The sequence below is a fragment of the Thamnophis sirtalis genome, unplaced genomic scaffold (assembly GCF_051295495.1).
Source record: "Thamnophis sirtalis isolate CommonGarterSnake01/CBP01778 unplaced genomic scaffold, rThaSir2_p1.2 scaffold_14, whole genome shotgun sequence".
In the NCBI taxonomy this organism is placed as follows: Eukaryota; Metazoa; Chordata; class Lepidosauria; order Squamata; family Natricidae; genus Thamnophis; species Thamnophis sirtalis.
In genome coordinates, this window is record NW_028261394.1 from 9,225,423 (window position 1) to 9,243,275 (window position 17,853).

Consider the following 17,853-nt stretch of genomic DNA (forward strand, 5'->3'; position numbering starts at 1 on the left):
ACTGCGCAACCTCGGCTCTTTGATGCGGCCCTCAATGAAATTGAGTTTGACACCCTTGTTCTATAAGCTATCATCTAGCTTGAAAATATATCTGTGTTAAATTAAATCGTCCTAATCTCATTTTACAAAGTCCGCCAGAATCCTGCTTCCTGACACGCGCTCCCAAAATTGGGCAGCTGGATGGATGGCCTCCCCGAATTCCGAACTTAGCGTAGCATGTTGTGGGAATGTTGCTTTAGCTTGCCAGGCACATTTCACAGCTGCCAAGAATCTTTTCTTTTCTATTTCCTATGAATTTAAACCACGATTGCTCCTCGCTCGAAAATTCATTTCCCCTCCACCCAGCCGGCTGGAGTGGTTTAAGCCCGCACGCGATTTGAATGCAAGCATCAGCACATGATGCAGTAGCCAGACTGCCTTGTGATAATGTTCCTGGCACCCCCCTACCTACCCACACACACACAAACACTTCTATACCCTCACAAAAGAGGACAGTTCATCTGGAGATCTCTTTATGGATTTGTATATTGCCGTGTTTCTTTTCCACGTATAAATTACTCCCTTTCTGCCTCTCCCTACAAGGTCATCATGTCATTATCAAAACTGCATTCCAAGATGAAGCAATTGGCAAGGGACTTCATTCATCCTTCTCTCGGCTTTGCAAAGGGAGACGGTGTCATTTGAAAACATAATTTAATACCAGGAGAGGGCTCAGAAGCTGGCATTATCTTGAGCTTCACTTTTGGCTATGAATCACTGTCTTTAGCATAGAGCTACCCCATGTTCATGCAAAGACCATCACTGAAATTCACTTTCTAATACAATGAAGCTGGCTAAAATTATTTGGGGAGGAAAAAGCCACTGCAAATCCACACACACACACACACACACACACACACACACACACACACAAATCCACCTTCTATCTTCCCTATTAGCTATTCGGTCCACTCCAGAGAACCATTCCGAGCGTGGTTTTAAATTATTCTTAGTCTTTGCTTTGATCATGAATTGTTTTGCTAGTAGAGCAGTTGTAGGATTCAGCCGGTTCGCACCTATTCGGGAGAACCGGTTAGTAACTTTCTAAGCAGTTCCGAGAACCAGTTGTTGGAAGAAATATCCTTTTGGTTTTTCCCCCATTTTACAGGGCTAATCCTGTAAGGAAAGAAGGAAGGAAACATTCTAGTGTTGTTTCTAGCCTAATCTTTATTCACCTGCTTACAGAAACTACCTCTCCGGTTAACCCTTGTTATATTGTCACAGCTAAGGCGAAGCGCCCATCGACCTGAGTGATGTTGGGTTGGCCACGCCCACCCGGTCACATGACCACCGAGCCCCGCGTACCCAGCTGATCATCAGGGCAGAGAACCGGTTGTTAAATTATTTGAATCCCACCACTGAAATGGAGGTAAATAACAGGGGGGGGGGAGTAGCTTTAAACTCTCCCAATAGATTGCATATCTATACGTGCGTCTTTAGGGACAAAGGTATTGAATGTGGCTTTTTCTTTAAAAAAAGCAACATTGCAAGAAAGATGTTGAGGCTTTGGAAAAAGTGCAAAGAAGAGCAACTAAGAGGATTAAGGGCTTGGAGACAAAACAAAAAACAAAACACAGGGAGAACGGTTGCAGGAATTGGGTATGGCCAGCCAAGAGAAAAGAAGAACTTGGGAAAGAATTTGGAGCACAAATTATAAACTAACACGATCAGCAGCACTGAAAGAAAATATATACAAAATGTTTTATCGTTGGCATTTACCACCAACAAGATTGGCTAAAATGTACCCAAACATGAAGCCGACCTGCTGGAAGTGTAAAAAAGTACAAGGGACCTATTATTACATATGGTGGACCCGCCCGGAAACACAAAAATATTGGACAAAAATTTGGAAATGGGTGCAAGAAATTATAGGGGAACAGATAAAATACAAACCCGAAACCTTTCTACTGGGAATAATCAAAGGGAAATATACAAAGAAAATTAAGTACATATTAACACATCTGCTAACGACAGCTAGAATAGCATTTGCCCAATGCTGGAAACAAAATAATACCCCCTCGGATGAATTAGTGATAAAAAAACTTTGGATTGTGCAGAGATGGACAAATTAACACTGAAATTAAAAGGTAAAGAAGAGTCAGAATATTATGAAATTTGGAACAATTGGTACAAATGGCTGCAAAACAAGAATAAAATTAATTAACCCAAAAAACTATATATAAATATATATAGAACTGTGTATAAAGGTGTGTAAATATAGAAGCGAAATGTTGATGTAATGACTGTAAGGTGTTGTAGAAGGGAAAAATAATTTTAAAAATCTGCTAAAAAAAAGAAGAACTAGGGGATAACACAATAGCAGCATTCTGGTATTTGATGGGCCTCCACAAAGAAAGAGGGGAAGTCAACTTATTCTCCAAGGCACCAGAAGAGGACAAGAAACAATGGATGGGAACTAATCCAGGAGAGAAGCAATCTGGAATTAAGAAGAAACTTCCTAACAGGGAGGACAATTAACCAGTGGAACGGCTTGCCACCAGAAATTGTAGGTGTTTCAATACTGGGTGTTTTAAAGAAAAGACTGGACAGCTACCTGTCTGAAATGGTATAGGGTTATGATGGAGAATTATGGCTCACCTGCCACAGGTGGCAAGCGGAATCCTCTTTCCGGGCCCGTGAGCCATCACCTTAGTTTGAGGCAGCCGAGGTGGTGCAGTGGTTAAATGCAGCACTGCAGGCTACTTCAGCTGACTGGAGTTCTGCAGTTCGGCTGTTCAAATCTCACCGGCTCAGGGTTGACTCAGCCTTCCATCCTTCCGAGGTGGGTAAAATGAGGACCCGGATTGTTGTTGGGGGCAATATGCTGACTCTGTAAACCGCTTAGAGAGGGCTGAAAGCCCTATGAAGCGGTATATAAGTCTAACTGCTATTGCTATTGCTATCGTGCATTGCATTATGGCTATGTGTGTGTGTTCGCGCGCGATTTCAGCACTCGGTGCCAAAAAGGTTAACCATCACGGGTAGAGGGTCTCCTGCTTGAGCAAGGCCAGGGGGATTGGACTAGAAGACCTCCAAGGTCCCTTCCAGCAATATCAGCCTGGCAGCTCTCCAAGCGGGATAAGGTCTGTGACTGTAAATCCTCCCTGGAAAGGCTTTGCTGGATGTGAATGAGCAGAATTCACATTAATCAAAGGGGACTTTGTCAGGACCAGGAGTTTGCTTCCTGCTCTCAGGAAGCCTCGGTTAGAACACCAAGTTTAATATGTTTTGCTAGGCTGCCAATTACCTCCCACAGACCCGTTAGATCGCACAGGGTCGGCCTCCTCCGGGTTCCGTCTACCAGCCAATGCCATCTGGCTACCACCCGGGGGAGGGCCTTCTCTGTAGCAGCTCCGACCCTTTGGAATGAACTCCCCGCGGAGATTCGGACCCTCACCTCTCTCCAGGCCTTCCGGAAAGCCGTTAAAACCTGGCTGTATTTGAGTATTTATTAATACTTATAGGCCGCCCTTTTCCCTGAGGGGACTCAGGGCGGCTTACATAAAATGAAGGGAGGGGGGATACAGACAATAGACACAAACAATACATAAAAGTAAAATAATAAGCAACATTCATTCATCATTCGGGTGGGGGGAATTATCTTTGTCCCCAGGCCTGACGGGCTAGCCAGGTCTTAAGGGCTGTGCGGAAGGTCTGGACGGTGGTGAGGGTACGAATCTCCACGGGGAGATCGTTCCAAAGGGTCGGAGCTACTACTGAAAAGGCTCTCCTCCGTGTAGTTGCCAGTCGGCACTGACTGGCAGATGGAACTCGGAGGAGGCCTAATCTATGTGATCTAATTGTGCCGGCAGGCCTGGGGTTGATGAGTTCCCCTCCCCTCTCGACTTGTATGGTTGTATGACTCTTGTGTATTTTAATTACGTGTATTGTGTTTGTATCCGCTTTTCCCCTTTTGAGTTGTTCGCCGCCCTGAGTCCCTCCCGGAGAAGGGCGGCATACAAATAAACTAAATCTTAATCTTAATCTTCAACTTCTAGCAAGGGAATCTGGGGTTTTTAAGAGTGCCGGGATCTCCAGTTTGTCGGTCTTCCCCATTCCTCCTCCCAGATATTCTGAGAAATTAAAACGGCAATTATCACCGCTGTCGTTATCAAACCTCCAGTGCAGTCCAAGCCAAAGAGGGACGCTTTTTCAAACCCATCTTATTTCTAATCCTTTTTATCCCTAATATTTTTGCATATTGCTTCCTTCCCAGGAGCAAACCCTGACTTGTTTATTTGGAACGAGCGCTCGCATTAAGAGGCGATACGATTACCGCTGCCTCAAACCCACACGAGGCTGCGAACTAAAAGGGATCTGTGAATTCATTTGTTTTCATTAAAGCCAGACAGCAGGAAAGTGATGTCACAGGAGGAAGATTAATTTGCAAACTGAATAAATGGGGAAAACGGAGAGTGCGGGAAGGAGAGAAGGAAGAGATGAATGCTCCGGTTTGGCAAAGTAGTTTTGAAAGGAGATCGTTAACTCGCTCAGATAGACCGGATAGGGCTGAGAAGATGCCTTTTCTAGCCCTTCTGCTCACCCTGGACTTGTCAACAGTCCGACTAGTGAATCCAAGAAAAAGGAGACACTCTCAAGTACTTTGAAATCCCAAAAGCAAAACTTTATTGGAGACACCGTGTGGGTACTGAAGAATCAAAACCAACTCTGGTGTTTCCCACGCAATCCATGTACAGTTAAACAAAAGCTTCTCTTTCTCCCCACCTTTGGTTGATCTAGATTGTCCAATTAAGAATCGTCTTTTTGTTTTGAGAACTGTTCCCTTTTCTGTCAGACACCTGCATCAGCGACCTTGATGGGTTTTTGGCTGTCACGGTCCGTCTTCCTCGCTCTCCTTTCCCCCAGTTCTTTGGCAAATTGAAGAGCGAAGCGGTTCAACCTTGATAGGATCACTGAAATAATTCAAGTCCAGAAATCATCCTTCAAGACTGGAGTCCAGGTTCACTCAGTGACAGGCAGTCCTTGACTTACAACCATTCATTTAGTCACCGAAGTTACAACAGCACTGAAAAAAGTGACTAATGGATGTTTTTCCACACAACCGTTGCAGCATCCCCATAGCCATGTGATCAAAATTCAGACGCTTGACAACTGACTCATATTTATGACGGTTGCAGTGTCCCGGGGTTACGTGATCCCCTTTTGCAACAAGCAAAGTCGATGGGGAAACCAGACTCACTTAACAACTGTGTTACTAACTCAACACCTGCAGTGATTCACTTAACAGCTGTGGCACAAAAAGTGGTAAAACGGGGGCAAAACTCACTTAATGTCTCACCCAGCAGCCAAAATTGGGGGGCTCAATTGTGATCACAAGTCGGGGACTTCTCTAATCCTTCTCCTTCAATATCTTGTGCCAGCCCTACACCTCCAGTCCAGAAAAGAGACCAACATTTGTTATCTCTCAGTTTGATCGATGGTGTAAAAAAAGCTTTAATCAGATTTTTTTATTATTTTCTCCCTTCTACAACACCTTAGTCATTACATCAACATTGTCATCATCATACCTGTACATGTATATAATATTTCGCTTCTATATTTACACACCTTTATACACAGTTCTATATATATTTATATATATTGTTTTTTGGCTTAATTAATTTTATTCTTGTTTTGCAGCCATTTGTACCAATTGTTCCAAATTTCATAATATTCCGACTCTTCTTTATCTTTTAATTTCAGTGTTAATTTGTCCATCTCTGCACAATCCAAAGTTTTTTTTTTATCACTAATTCGTCCGAGGGGGTATTATTTTGTTTCCAGCATTGGGCAAATGCTATTCTAGCTGTAGTTAGCAGATGTGCTAATATGTACTTAATTTTCTTTGTATATTTCCCTTTGATTATTCCCAGTAGAAAGATTTCAGGTTTGTATTTTATCTGTTCTCCTGTAATTTCTTGCACCCATTTCCAAATTTTTGTCCAATATTTTTGTGTTTCTGGGCAGGTCCAGCATATGTGATAATAGGTCCCTCGTACTCTTTTTGAGTATGACCAACGGTTATATTGGACTAGGATCGGGCGACATGTTCCCGTCACGCTTTCAACCCAACAAAACATAAAGGAGAAAAACAGGAGAGACGTCATTTGTTATCAGAGGCTCCCCAGATGAAAAGAAAAAGAAAAAAGAGCAGCATCCTAGTTCCAAAATGCCACTCTCTGCCTTTGAATATATCCACACATCCTGTCCTTGGCAGCAATTTTGAGCTTGTCGTGACACGTCATCCCAAAAATTGCAGCAGCCAACCTGAACGGCCGTGAAGAATGAAACTCGTAACGGGTTCGAAAACAAAGGATCCTGCCTCACACCTCCAAGGCAGCCGTCACGTTTCGATTCATCCAAATTTTGCAAATCGCTTTCAAGCTTGTAAGGATCCTTCTGCCCATTGTAGTTGTGATAAAAGGACCAAGGTGGCTCCTTCCAGTTTGCTGAGTCTATTGTTTGAACGATCTCAACCTGTGTCATCCAAGTTTTCGTGTGTATGTGTCAGTGGTGGGATTCAGCCGGTTCGCACCTATTCGGGAGAACCGGTTGGTAACTTTCCAGGCAGTTCGGAGAACTGGGATCTGGAAGAAATCTTTTGTTTTTTCCCACTCTACAGGGCTAATCCTGTAAGGAAGGCAGGAAGGAAACATTCCGGTGTTGTTTCTAGCCTCATCTTTGTTGACCTGCTTACAGAAACTGTCTCTCTGGTTAACCCTGATTACATTGTAAGAGCTAAGGCGAAGCATCCATCGACGGGAGTGACGTTGAGTTGGCCACAGTCACGTGACCACTGAGCCCCGCCTACCCAGCTGGCCATTAGAGCAGAGAACCACTTGTTAAATTATTTGAATCCCACCACTGGTATGTGCGTGTGTATACACACACACATACACACACACAAACACATATATATATATGAAAACTGACACAGGTTGAGATTGTTCAATATAGAGACCTCCAAGGTCCCTTCCAACTCTGCTATTGTATTGTATTGTATTGTATTTGTTTGAGACTTGGGAGTCTCTCTGCTGATAGTATTTGTGGAGTGAGAACGTTTGACCTTTTTCTGCGGTTCTTAGACAAAGTTATTTCCAGAAGGGAAAAAATATCTAGAGGAAAGATGAAAATATTTTGAGTAGATTAGGAAAAGGAAAGACACAAAGTGTGGGCTCTTTACATACGATCTTTGTTGTTGTTAAATCGGAATGGGTTGCAAAAAGATTGTGTGGAAGATAGAAAGACCTTTTATTTATTATCCTGCCTTTATTGTTTTTATAAGGGATGTGATGGCTCAAGTGGCTAAGATGCTGAGCTTGTCGATCAGAAAGGTCGGCAGTTTGGCGGTTCGAATCCCTAGCGTCGCGTAAAGGAGTGAGCTCCCGTTACTTGTCCCAGCTTCTAGCAGTTCCAAAACACGTAAAAAATGCAAGTAGAAAATAGGAACCACCTTTGATGGGAAGGTAACAGCGTTCCGTGCGCCCTCGGCATTTAGTCATGCCATCCACATAACCACAGAGGCGTCTTCCGACAGTGCTGGCTTTTTGGCTTAGAAGTGGAGATGAGCATTGCCCCCTAGAGTCGGGAACGACTAGCACATATATGTGAGGGGAAGCTTTTACCTTTATTGGTTTTTTAACTCAATGCAGTGGATGTACGCAATACACCTCCCTCCCTCCTATTTTCTCTACAATAACTCTGAGGTGGATTGGACTGAGAAAGAGATTGGCCAAAAGTCACCCAGCTGGCTTTCCTGCCTAAAGCAGGATTAGAACTCACTATCTCCTAGCAATTGGCTCAAAGTCACCTAGCTGCCTTTCATGGCTATTTCAGGACGAGAACTCACCTTCTCCTGGTTTGTAGCTTGGTGCCTTAACCACTGGATCAAACAGGGTTCACTACCTTGCTTCATTAAATATTGAGGTCTCTCGACATGCAGAACTTTCTTAATAAAAGAAAACTATGGGAAATTAGCAAATTTCTACCCGTTGCTAGGTGCCAACTCCTAGTTGAGCAAAGAAGGATGGATGTGTCCATGTTCATTGTGGCCTTTTTGTGTGCCAGGTCTAATTCTGAATCCAACCTAGAAATGTTGGCGTTGCATGGTGTATCTTTTCTGACCCAGCATTAAGATGGATTGGACTACAGTTCCCAGAATTCCTAGCTCTTCTCAATAATGATAGAGGATTCTCTGCCCTGCAACCTAGCCCCTCCAGGACGGGCTAGGCCGCTCTACCCTTCAGCATCGGTGTCCTGGAGGTATGCTTGCCCACCTCTTCACAGGCCTTCATACCAAATAACTTAACACTTTTGATTCTCATCCAAAGAAGCAACACAGCATTAATGCAAATTTAAAGAGACTTTTAAAAAAAGAGAGAGAAAAAGAACTAGCACAAATAGGCATTTGGAAATAAAATCGTAATAGGTGTTTGCTTTCCGTGCCAATTATTTTTCCCCTCCTCCCTATTGAGATGCAAAATACAGCTTGACTTCTATGTATGAACCCTGAAGTGGTTTGGCTAAGGAGATGTCAATTAAGCCTTCCACTGAATGGTATGGAAGGATGACTCATGCGCAAACTGTCGCTTCCCCCCCATTCAATTCATGGGAGCCCACTTTTCTGTAAAAGAAAAAAAAAACACCTTTGCAATTAAAGCAGGGATATGAACTAAGGCGACTACGTAAGAGCGAGATGGCATGCTGATCAGCCAACTCCACTCCCATTGGAACTTAATTTTCTACACATTTAACCCAATGCTGGTGACCCTTTTTGGGCACGGAGTGCCGAAACGGGAGGGGTGGGGGACGGACACAGAAACCAGAAGAGCAGTTCCCCAATGTGCATGCGCGCGCTGGGAAGCTGAGCTTCCTGTTTTCCGGCATGCGCATGCGTGCCGGTCACCTGGTTATCCAGTTTCTTGCGTGCATGCGTGTGCGAAAGCCAGCTGCCCAGCACGCACGTGTGCACGCCAGAACCGGAAGAGCAACAGGCAACCGTGGCACGACAAAACCGCGCTCGACTAAAGCGCGCCCGATTAAACCGCGTCGCTGACGTCATCAACAGGGCGACAACAGCCAGCGCGGAGAAAGAAGGGAGCTTTAAATAGCGCTTTGAAAGCAAGCCAATTCAACTTAAGGTAAGGGTTAGGTTTAGGGTTAGCTTTAGGGTTAGGTTAAGGGTTAGGGTTAGGGTTAGGTTAAGGGTTAGGATTAGGTTTAGGGTTAGGTTAAGGGTTAGGTTTAGGGTTAGGTTTAGGATTAGGTTTAGGGGGGTTAGGTTTAGGGGTTAATTTTATGTTTAGCGTTTACAGCATGCTTCTGTCTCCGCGCTGTTGTCGCCCTGTTGATGATGTCAGCTACGCGGTTTCGTCGAGCGCGCTTTAGTCGAACGCGGTTTTGTGGTGGAACCACAGGCAACGGCTGGAATAATGAATTCTTCATGGCATCGTGCAAATTCTAGTTGTTCAAATCTCTTCCTGTATTCGAAGTCCTCCAGATTTGTTGGGACAACCAATACCAGTTCTGAGGGAGTCACTGGACATCACAGTTAGTGGAACGAATGGGAGGTAAAACTAGTTAAACATGGACTTCATTAAGTTGGAGGTGGGGTTGTGATCCGGCGGCGGCCTGGAGAGTTGGATATGAATATTGAATGGTAAACCATGTAAGGAACATTAGCAATCCCTTTGGATTATACATAAAGGTTAATAATAATAAAAAAGAACCAAGTTAGATACATTTAAAGTTTTGATTATTAGGGGGAAAATGTTATGATATAGGATAGGGCGGGGCATAACCTTTTCCTAGGGGGTCACAGCAACACTTGTAATAACAACACAAATAATTCATACACCATTCGAAAGCCCATCAAAAACTGAGTTTATTGACACGATTTAATAGTCAGTATGACCACCATTAGCCCTTTGAACAGCATTCAAACGAGGTGGATAAGAACACAACAAATCTTCAAACAGTTCCGTTCGATTTTCCAGATTTTTCAACACAGTTTCCAAATTCATTCTCAAAGTTTCAACCGAATATCGATTTTGACCTTGCTCCTGAATCATCAGAGCTTCCACTTCATCCTTAATCCTTAATTATGGCCCCAATGTTCTCTGCCGGATTGAGATCTGGCGAATTTCCCGGCCAGACGTCATTGCCCCAAAATTCGACATTGTTTTCCTTTAACAATTGCTGAGTCGCATTTGCATTTCCGAATCGAATTTTCCAGCCATTCTTAAAGCAAATTTAACATTTAATAGCTCATTCAATTCAGTTTTTTATGGGCTTTAAAATGAGGTGTCGCGGAAGTTGTAAACTGCTGTCGATCTTGCTGTGCCCCCCTAGGAAAAGGTTATGCCCCACCCCTGTAGTTAAATAAAAGAGGGATAAGAATAACAATGTATATATAGATTATGGGCATAACATAAGGAAAGAGTTGGTAGCAGATTCAGACAGTGAGGAGGTTGGGGAGGAACATGGACCCGTCCTGGAGGCTGGAGAAGGTTCAGACGAGGGCTCTGCGTCGGAGGCAGAGAGGGGGCCAGGGCCATCTAGGAGTTATGTGCTGCCTCGGGAGCCTCCAGGGTCTGACATCGGCAAGGCAGAGGAACAGGGGGAGCCTGTTCCCAGTGCACGCATGCGCAGGGCTGCCAGAAGGCAAGAACAGTTAAGACAAAAGGGACAAGTCGGGAGTAAGGCTTGGAGACGATTGGCCCCTCCCACAAGACATAAAGGAGGACCAAAAGTGCATGAGCCTTGGCAGGAATCAACTTTGTTCATGCTGGTCAGTTTAAATTCTGAAGCTCCGTTTTGACTCTGTGCTCCGTGCGGCCTTGCAAAGCGAATTGCCAATTAGGCAGCGTTTCAAGGGAGATAAAAGAGGGTGCTTATCAGCCTTATCCCAAAAGACTTTGTCAGACTTCTGTTGGACTCTTTACAAACTATTTGTGACTCATTGCAGGCTGTGAATGAATATAATTCACAGGCGTTGAAATAAAAAGAGGGTTTTTGGGACTAAGCGTGTGGTTTTTACTGGTTCAGGAAGTCTAGGTCAGAACAGGTGGGTTAGAGCAGTGGTCTCCAACCTTGGCAACTTTAAGACCTGTGGACTTCAACTCCCAGAGTTCCTCAGCCAGCAAAGCTGGCTGAGGAACTCTGGGAGTTGAAGTCCACAAGTCTTAAAGTTGCCAAGGTTGGAGACCACTGGGTTAGAGCATTTAGAAGTGAATCTACATGGTGTGTGGATTCCAACTTTCAGAATCCTCGGTAATAGCCATCGTAGTTGGGAGAATTACGGGAGAGAGAATCCCCACATCTGGATGGTGGCCAGCTCGCAGAAGTTTGGACTGAAATGGTCATAGTGGGCTAAAATGCTGTAGAACCAGATTTCTGCAATGAGCACAGAATTTGACCAGAGAATTGCCAAGTTCCCTTCCTGTGCGTACATTCCAGGATGCTACTTGAAAAAGATTTAGAGCCTGGAAAGAAAAAAATATAAATAGGAAATGAAGCAAATCAGGAACAAGTAGCAGCAAGAATGCCTGAGCATTAAGACTCAAATCAGACCGAGTTGGAGGTGAAAACAAATTTAATTGCTCGTCGTTCTTTCAAGCCTGACCGTAATTGATAACCCCCAACACTGCCTTTTTAGGACAGAGGCTTTCTCTTAAAAGGGCTTCTGTGACATTCAAGATACTCCATGTAAAAAAAATCATACCCGTGACAAGGCAACTCTGAATCCAGGTGTCCAGTGCAAAGGATTTCTTTGCTGTAACCCGGAGAGTCTCACTTTAGCAGCCAAGCGAAAAGAGGAGTAAGTGAAACCAACACAACTGATTGGGACATCCATTCTCACGTCCGTCTCGTCTTCTGTTTCTTGGCTTGCCTCTTGATATCCTCCAGGCCTCCTGTATCGGCCCCCGCCTGCCCCAGAGCACACACCCCTTGGAGACGGCTGGTTAACTGGAGCAGCAAGGGAATCAACTGGAGGAACAGAAAACAGGCCACGTTTTGGTCCAGGGAAAGAGAGAAGTCTACCCCAAAGACCAACATGATGCTATGATTACAAGTCATCAACCCACATTACAAAACAGTGAGAAGTTCCTTCTGGTTCACGAAGCGCGCATTAGAATGTGAAGTCCTTGGGGGTCTCTCGGCTTGACTGCTTTCTTGCAGACGTTTCAATGGCCCAATTAGGTAACATCATCAGTGCAAGAAGGGATAAGAAACAGAGCAAACTCCACTCTCTTCTAGCACTGAGGATGTTACCTAGCTGAGTCATGAAAGGTCCATGAGAAAGCTACCAAGCTCAGAGACCACCAAGCATTCCACATTTCAACCTCCAACTTACAAATATTCTCTTTCATAAGTGCATGAAAGTGTAATTGATGGTTCAATCCATCTGCCACCCCCTCCCCCAGCTCAGTAATCCCACTACCCTAAATAGACAATCATATATTCCTGGGAGGTCAAACCACTCAACCAACAGACATGAGAGCTCCGAGGGGGAAGAGGGAAAGGAGCTGAGAGAGAGAGAGAGAGACAGACAGACAGACAGACAGAGACAGAGAGACAGAAAGAGAGAGAGAGAGACAGACACACAGAGAGAGAGACAGAGAGAGGCAGAGAGACAGAAAGAGAGACAGAGACAGAGAGAGGCAGATAGAGAGAGACAGAGAGAGACAGAGAGATACAGACAGAGAGATATACACAGAGAGAGACAGATAGACAGACAGAGACAGAGGGAGATACAGAGAGAGATACAGAGAGAGAGACAGATACAGACAGAGAGAGATATACACACAGAGACACAGACAGACAGAGAGAGACAGAGGGAGATACAGAGAGAGAGAGAGAGACAGCGAGACAAAGACAGAGAGAGACAGAGACAGATACAGAGAGATATACACACAGAGAGAGACACAGACAGACAGAGAGAGACAGAGGGAGATACAGAGAGACAGAGAGAGCGACAGAGAGAGATACAGACAGAGATATACACACAGAGACACAGACAGAGAGAGACACGGACAGAGAGACAGAGGGAGATACAGAGAGAGACAGAGACAGACAGATACAGACACAGAGAGATATACACACAGAGAGACACAGAGAGAGAGAGACAGAGGGAGATACAGAGACAGAGAGACACAGAGAGAAAGAAACAGAGAGAAAGAGATAGAGAGACAGAGGCAGAGCATGGGCCATCTGTCAGCCCTCAGATAGAGACTCAACAGCCCCCAGGTCTGGAAGTGGCTGATGAGGAAGAGGAGGAACAGCTGGGTCCAGTGCCTGACATGAGCATGTGCAGAAGGCAGAGGAGAGGAGAGCAGTGGAAATCTATGGGCCGGTCCTTGGGAAGGAAGGGCCACCACTGCTAGCGAAGCCCCCACTCTAGCTTTGGGGATAAAAGGCAGGGAGAGGAGATGAATAGGTGTGGCAGGCAATTATTCATCTCCTGGAGGGACGGAGTTGTTAGCCTGCGTGATAAAACTTTTTGCAGTAGCTGCCAGCAAATAAAGGAACATTTGGAGTTCACGTCAGAGGGCTTGTCATGTTTGGGGTGCTGGGGTCAGAACAATGATGTTCATTGGGTCCCCAAGAAAGGGAAGCAACTCAACCTGAAGCACAGCCAAAACCATACTATCATAGTTACAAAACATCCTCTCTATTACCTTATCGTGGTTGTAGCCAGCTAACAAAAGCAGCAGAGTCAACGGAAGAGCGATGTAGGATCCTTGGGCAATATCCTGCTCTGGCAGTTTTCTCTGCAAAGGAAGATAGTTGTAGTCTTAGAATACTTTTGGTAGCTAAAGGCACAGAAACACCCCCCCCCCCTTGCCAAGGACAGTGGTGTTACCCATAAAATCAACGAAGACATTATATCTCCCAGGTGCAAAAAATCAGGACTATCCGTTAAGGTGCAATTCGGAAGATGTATTGCTCAAGCCCACATCCAAGAATCTATTCAACTAAAGTTCAATACTAAATTAGCACCAGATAAAGGCCAATGGAATTCGAGAGAGGGTTAGACTTGGATCCTTTGTGGGAACGCAATGATTCTAGGCTGATGACAAGCTTAACCCCACCACCACCTCAGCTCTGCCTGCCCTTCTCCTACGATATCATAGCGACTTTCTTTGCCTGGATATCCCATGGTTTGCTGTGAATAAATCTCCATTGGCTAAGTTCCTCTACCACGGCAAGGCACAAATCATGGCTGCTAGCCCACCAGTGCATGCCACAAAAGCGAGCCCACCATGGCTTTCCACTGGGGCTGACTCCCACTTTTCTCTCTCTGTGTAGCTCTCTCTGTATCTTTCTCTGTCTCACTCTGTGTGTATCTCTCTCTTTGTATCTCTCTCTCTATCTCCCTGTCTCTCTCTGTCTGTGTCTCTGTGTGTATCTCTATATCTCTCTCTGTCTCTCTCTCTCTTTGTATCTCTCTCTCTCTCTCTCTCTCTCTCTGGTCTCTGCCTCTCTCTCGCTATTTCTATCTTCCTCTATATCTCTACCTCTCTGTATCTGTCTCTCTCTCTGACTCTCTCTCTCTCTGTATCTCTATTTGTATCTCTATCTATTCTAATCTACAGTATCTATCTATCTATCATCTATCTATCTATCCATCTATCATCTATCTATCTATCTATCTATCTATCTATCTATCTATCTATCTATCTATCTATCTATCTATCTATCTATCTATCTACCATCTATCTCGTCTCTCTCTGTCTTTGTCTCTCTGTGTGTGTATCTCTCTGTTTCTGTCTGTCTGTCTGTCTGTCTGTCTGTCTGTCTGTCTGTCTGTCTATCTATCTATCTATCTATCTATCTATCTATCTATCTATCTATCTATTGTCTCTGTCTCTCTGTCTGTCTCTCTCTGTATCTGTATATCTCCCTGTCTCTGTATCTCTCTCTCTGTGTGTATCTCTTTATCACTCTCTGTCTCTCTCTGTCTCTCTCTCTCCAGAAATGTGCAGAACCTTACCGTAGGATTAAAAACCAAGGTGATGTGCTTGTGGTATCCGATGGTGGTGAATGAGACTTGAGGTAGGGTGTAGTCATACTGGGACTTGGACAAGGTGGAATCTAAAAGCACCATGTAATTCTAGCAGGAAAGGAGCGAGGGGGAGTGGAGAAAGGAGAAATAAAAAACAAAATAAAACCAGCTTAACAAAAAAGAAAGGAAGGCACCAGAATCTGAATCACATCCAGATGTTCTTCTAGGTAGGCATTTACTCCCCCACCCCAGTTGATTTTACATCATTTCAACCTGTCAGTCCGTTTGTTTGTTTATATCCTGCCTTTATTAATTTTTACAGGGCAGGGAACATATCCAACACACCTTCTCCTTCCTATTTGTCCCCACAACAGTCTTGTGAGGTGGGTTGGGCTGAGAGAGGAAGTGATTGGCTCAAAGTCAGGACTAGAATTCTCAGTCTCCTAGTATTTATTCCAAAGTCACCCCACTGGGTTTCACACCTAAGTCAGGACTAGAACTCTCAGTCTCCTGGTGTTTACTCCAAAGTCACCTCACTGGGTTTCACACCTAAGTCAGGACTAGAACTCTCAGTCTCCTGGTGTTTACTCCAAAGTCAGCCCTCTCGGTTTCATACCTAAGTCAGGACTAGAACTCTCAGTCTCCTGGTGTTTACTCCAAAGTCAGCCCTCTCGGTTTCATACCTAAGTCAGGACTAGAACTCTCAGTCTCCTGGTGTTTACTCCAAAGTCAGCCCTCTCGGTTTCATACCTAAGTCAGGACTAGAACTCTCAGTCTCCTGGTGTTTACTCCAAAGTCACCCCTCTCGGTTTCACACCTAAGTCAGGACTAGAACTCTGTATCTCCTGGTGTTTACTCCAAAATCACCCCACTCGGTTTCACACCTAAGTCAGGACTAGAACTCTCAGTCTCCTGGTGTTTATTCCAAAGTCACCCCGCTGGCTTTCATGCCTAAGGCGGGATGTATGAAGATTATTACCTCTCCATCCCGGAGCAGAGGTGGAAAATGGAAGAATAACGACTGGCCGAGTGAGACGGTGTGAACCGGATTGTCCAAGTTTTCGCTTTTGTAAAGTTTCACCTGGGGAGAAAACACACACACACGCACACACACACACACACACACACAGTTATTGTTAAATAAGAGATAAAGGTAAGGGTAAAGGTTCCCCTCGCTGTCCGAAGACGTCTCCGTGGTCATGTGGCCGGCATGACTCAACACCGAAGGCGCACAGAACGCTGTTCCCTTCCCACCAAAGGTGGTCCCTTATTTTTCTAGTTGCATTTTTTTTACGTGCTTTCAAACTGCTAGGTTGGCAGAAGCTGAGACAAGTCACGGGAGCTCACTCCATTACGCGGCGCTAGGGATTCGAACCGCCGAACTTTCTGATCGACAAGCTCAGCATCTTAGCCACTGAGACACCTGCTAGCTGTGGCTATCAGTAATTCCTTAAGAAACCTCAAATTGTTTACTCCAATGTCTAGTAGCAATTTGGAGGTTCAGTGATCGCTCCTGTTCCGGAAGCAGCAAATAGCTGAGTATTTTTATTCCCAGTTTAGTGCCGGTCATCTCCCCACCCCCCACCCCCCCGCCAACAGACACACCTTTCTGCACCCTGGAAAAAAAAAACACTGGATAATTCCTACTCGTCCTTAACTCACCCACAAGGTAGGGAGGTACTCGGAAGTGGTGATCACATTTCCGCTCAGATCAAATTGGTTGATTTGGCGAAAAGCCACGATGTTCACATTGTCGACGTCATCGCTGCCGACCTACAATTGGGAAGATGGGGGGGGGGGGGAAAGGATTACGGATCGAGAAGGGGGAAGGCTCACGAGAAACAGGAATGCCGGTCAGGTCGCGCCACCTCTTCCGGTTTGCAATTGGAAAAAAATAAAAACATTTCAACTCCTTGGTGGCTTGTGATGGGGAAGAAAGTGAAGTGTGCAATACTCTTGAGGAAGAAACTTCAGAGCTCAGGAGTCCCCAAAGGTTTTATTTTCAAAATTGAAACTTGCAGAGCGCACGCAAGGCTCAACTGAAGATAATCACCTCATTTAAAACAAAACTGGGTTAGCTTCTCCATAGCTTCCCTCTCCGACCTCCCCCAAGGAGAGTTCTTATTTTGGAACCAATTTCCCGTACGGAAAATTCTGGTTATTGGTAGCCTGTCAGGGTTGTGGCCCGCCAGCAGAGCTGGCAGCGGATTCGGACAGTGAGGAGATGGGGGAGGAACATGGGCCAGTCCTGGATTTTGGGGAAGGCTCTGATGAGGGCTCTGTGTCGGAGGCAGAGAAGGGGCCAGAGCCCTATGCCAGTTATCAGCTGCCTTCAGAGTCAGACATCAGTGAGGCAGATGAACAGCTGGAGCCTGTTCCCAGTGTGCGCATGCGCAGAGTTGCCAGATGAAGGGAACAGCTAAAGAACAGGGGTTAACGTATGAGTAAGGCCACAGGTGGACAATGAATGGCTCCTCCCAGAGGAAATAAAAGAGGAGCAAAAGGGGAGTGGAGTTTGCAGGAGACAATTCGTTCGCTTAATTTGTTGGTGACTCTCCGAGACTCCTTGCCAAGTTCTGCAGATATCGGCCTGGCACTCTCCAAGCCAGATAAGGTCTGTGACTGTAAATCCTCCCTCGAAAGACTTTGCTGGATGTGAATGAGCAGAATTCACAGTCAATTAATCAAAGGGCTTTTTATCGGGACAAGGAGTTTGCTCCATGCTCTTAGGAAGCTTCAGTCAGAACATCTAGTTTAACAGAACACCTCTCACTCACTCAGTCACTCACCCACCTGCCCATCCGCCC

At 45.1% G+C, this 17,853-nt stretch overlaps 1 protein-coding gene across 1 annotated transcript in view; it reads right to left on the minus strand.

Annotated features, from left to right (window-relative positions):
* Positions 1–11,614: 11,614 nt before the first annotated feature.
* LOC106550424 (BOS complex subunit NOMO1) overlaps positions 11,615–17,853 on the minus strand; it is a 41,810-nt gene continuing 35,571 nt past the window's right edge. Inside the window, exons 27-31 of the mRNA XM_087729340.1 lie at positions 16,709–16,819; positions 16,026–16,127; positions 15,035–15,154; positions 13,719–13,811; positions 11,615–12,027 (exon numbers count right to left, since the gene is read on the minus strand). Coding sequence (XP_087585466.1) covers positions 11,896–12,027; positions 13,719–13,811; positions 15,035–15,154; positions 16,026–16,127; positions 16,709–16,819 — 558 coding nt within the window. The 3' untranslated portion in view covers positions 11,615–11,895. The remainder of the gene's footprint in view (positions 12,028–13,718; positions 13,812–15,034; positions 15,155–16,025; positions 16,128–16,708; positions 16,820–17,853) is intronic.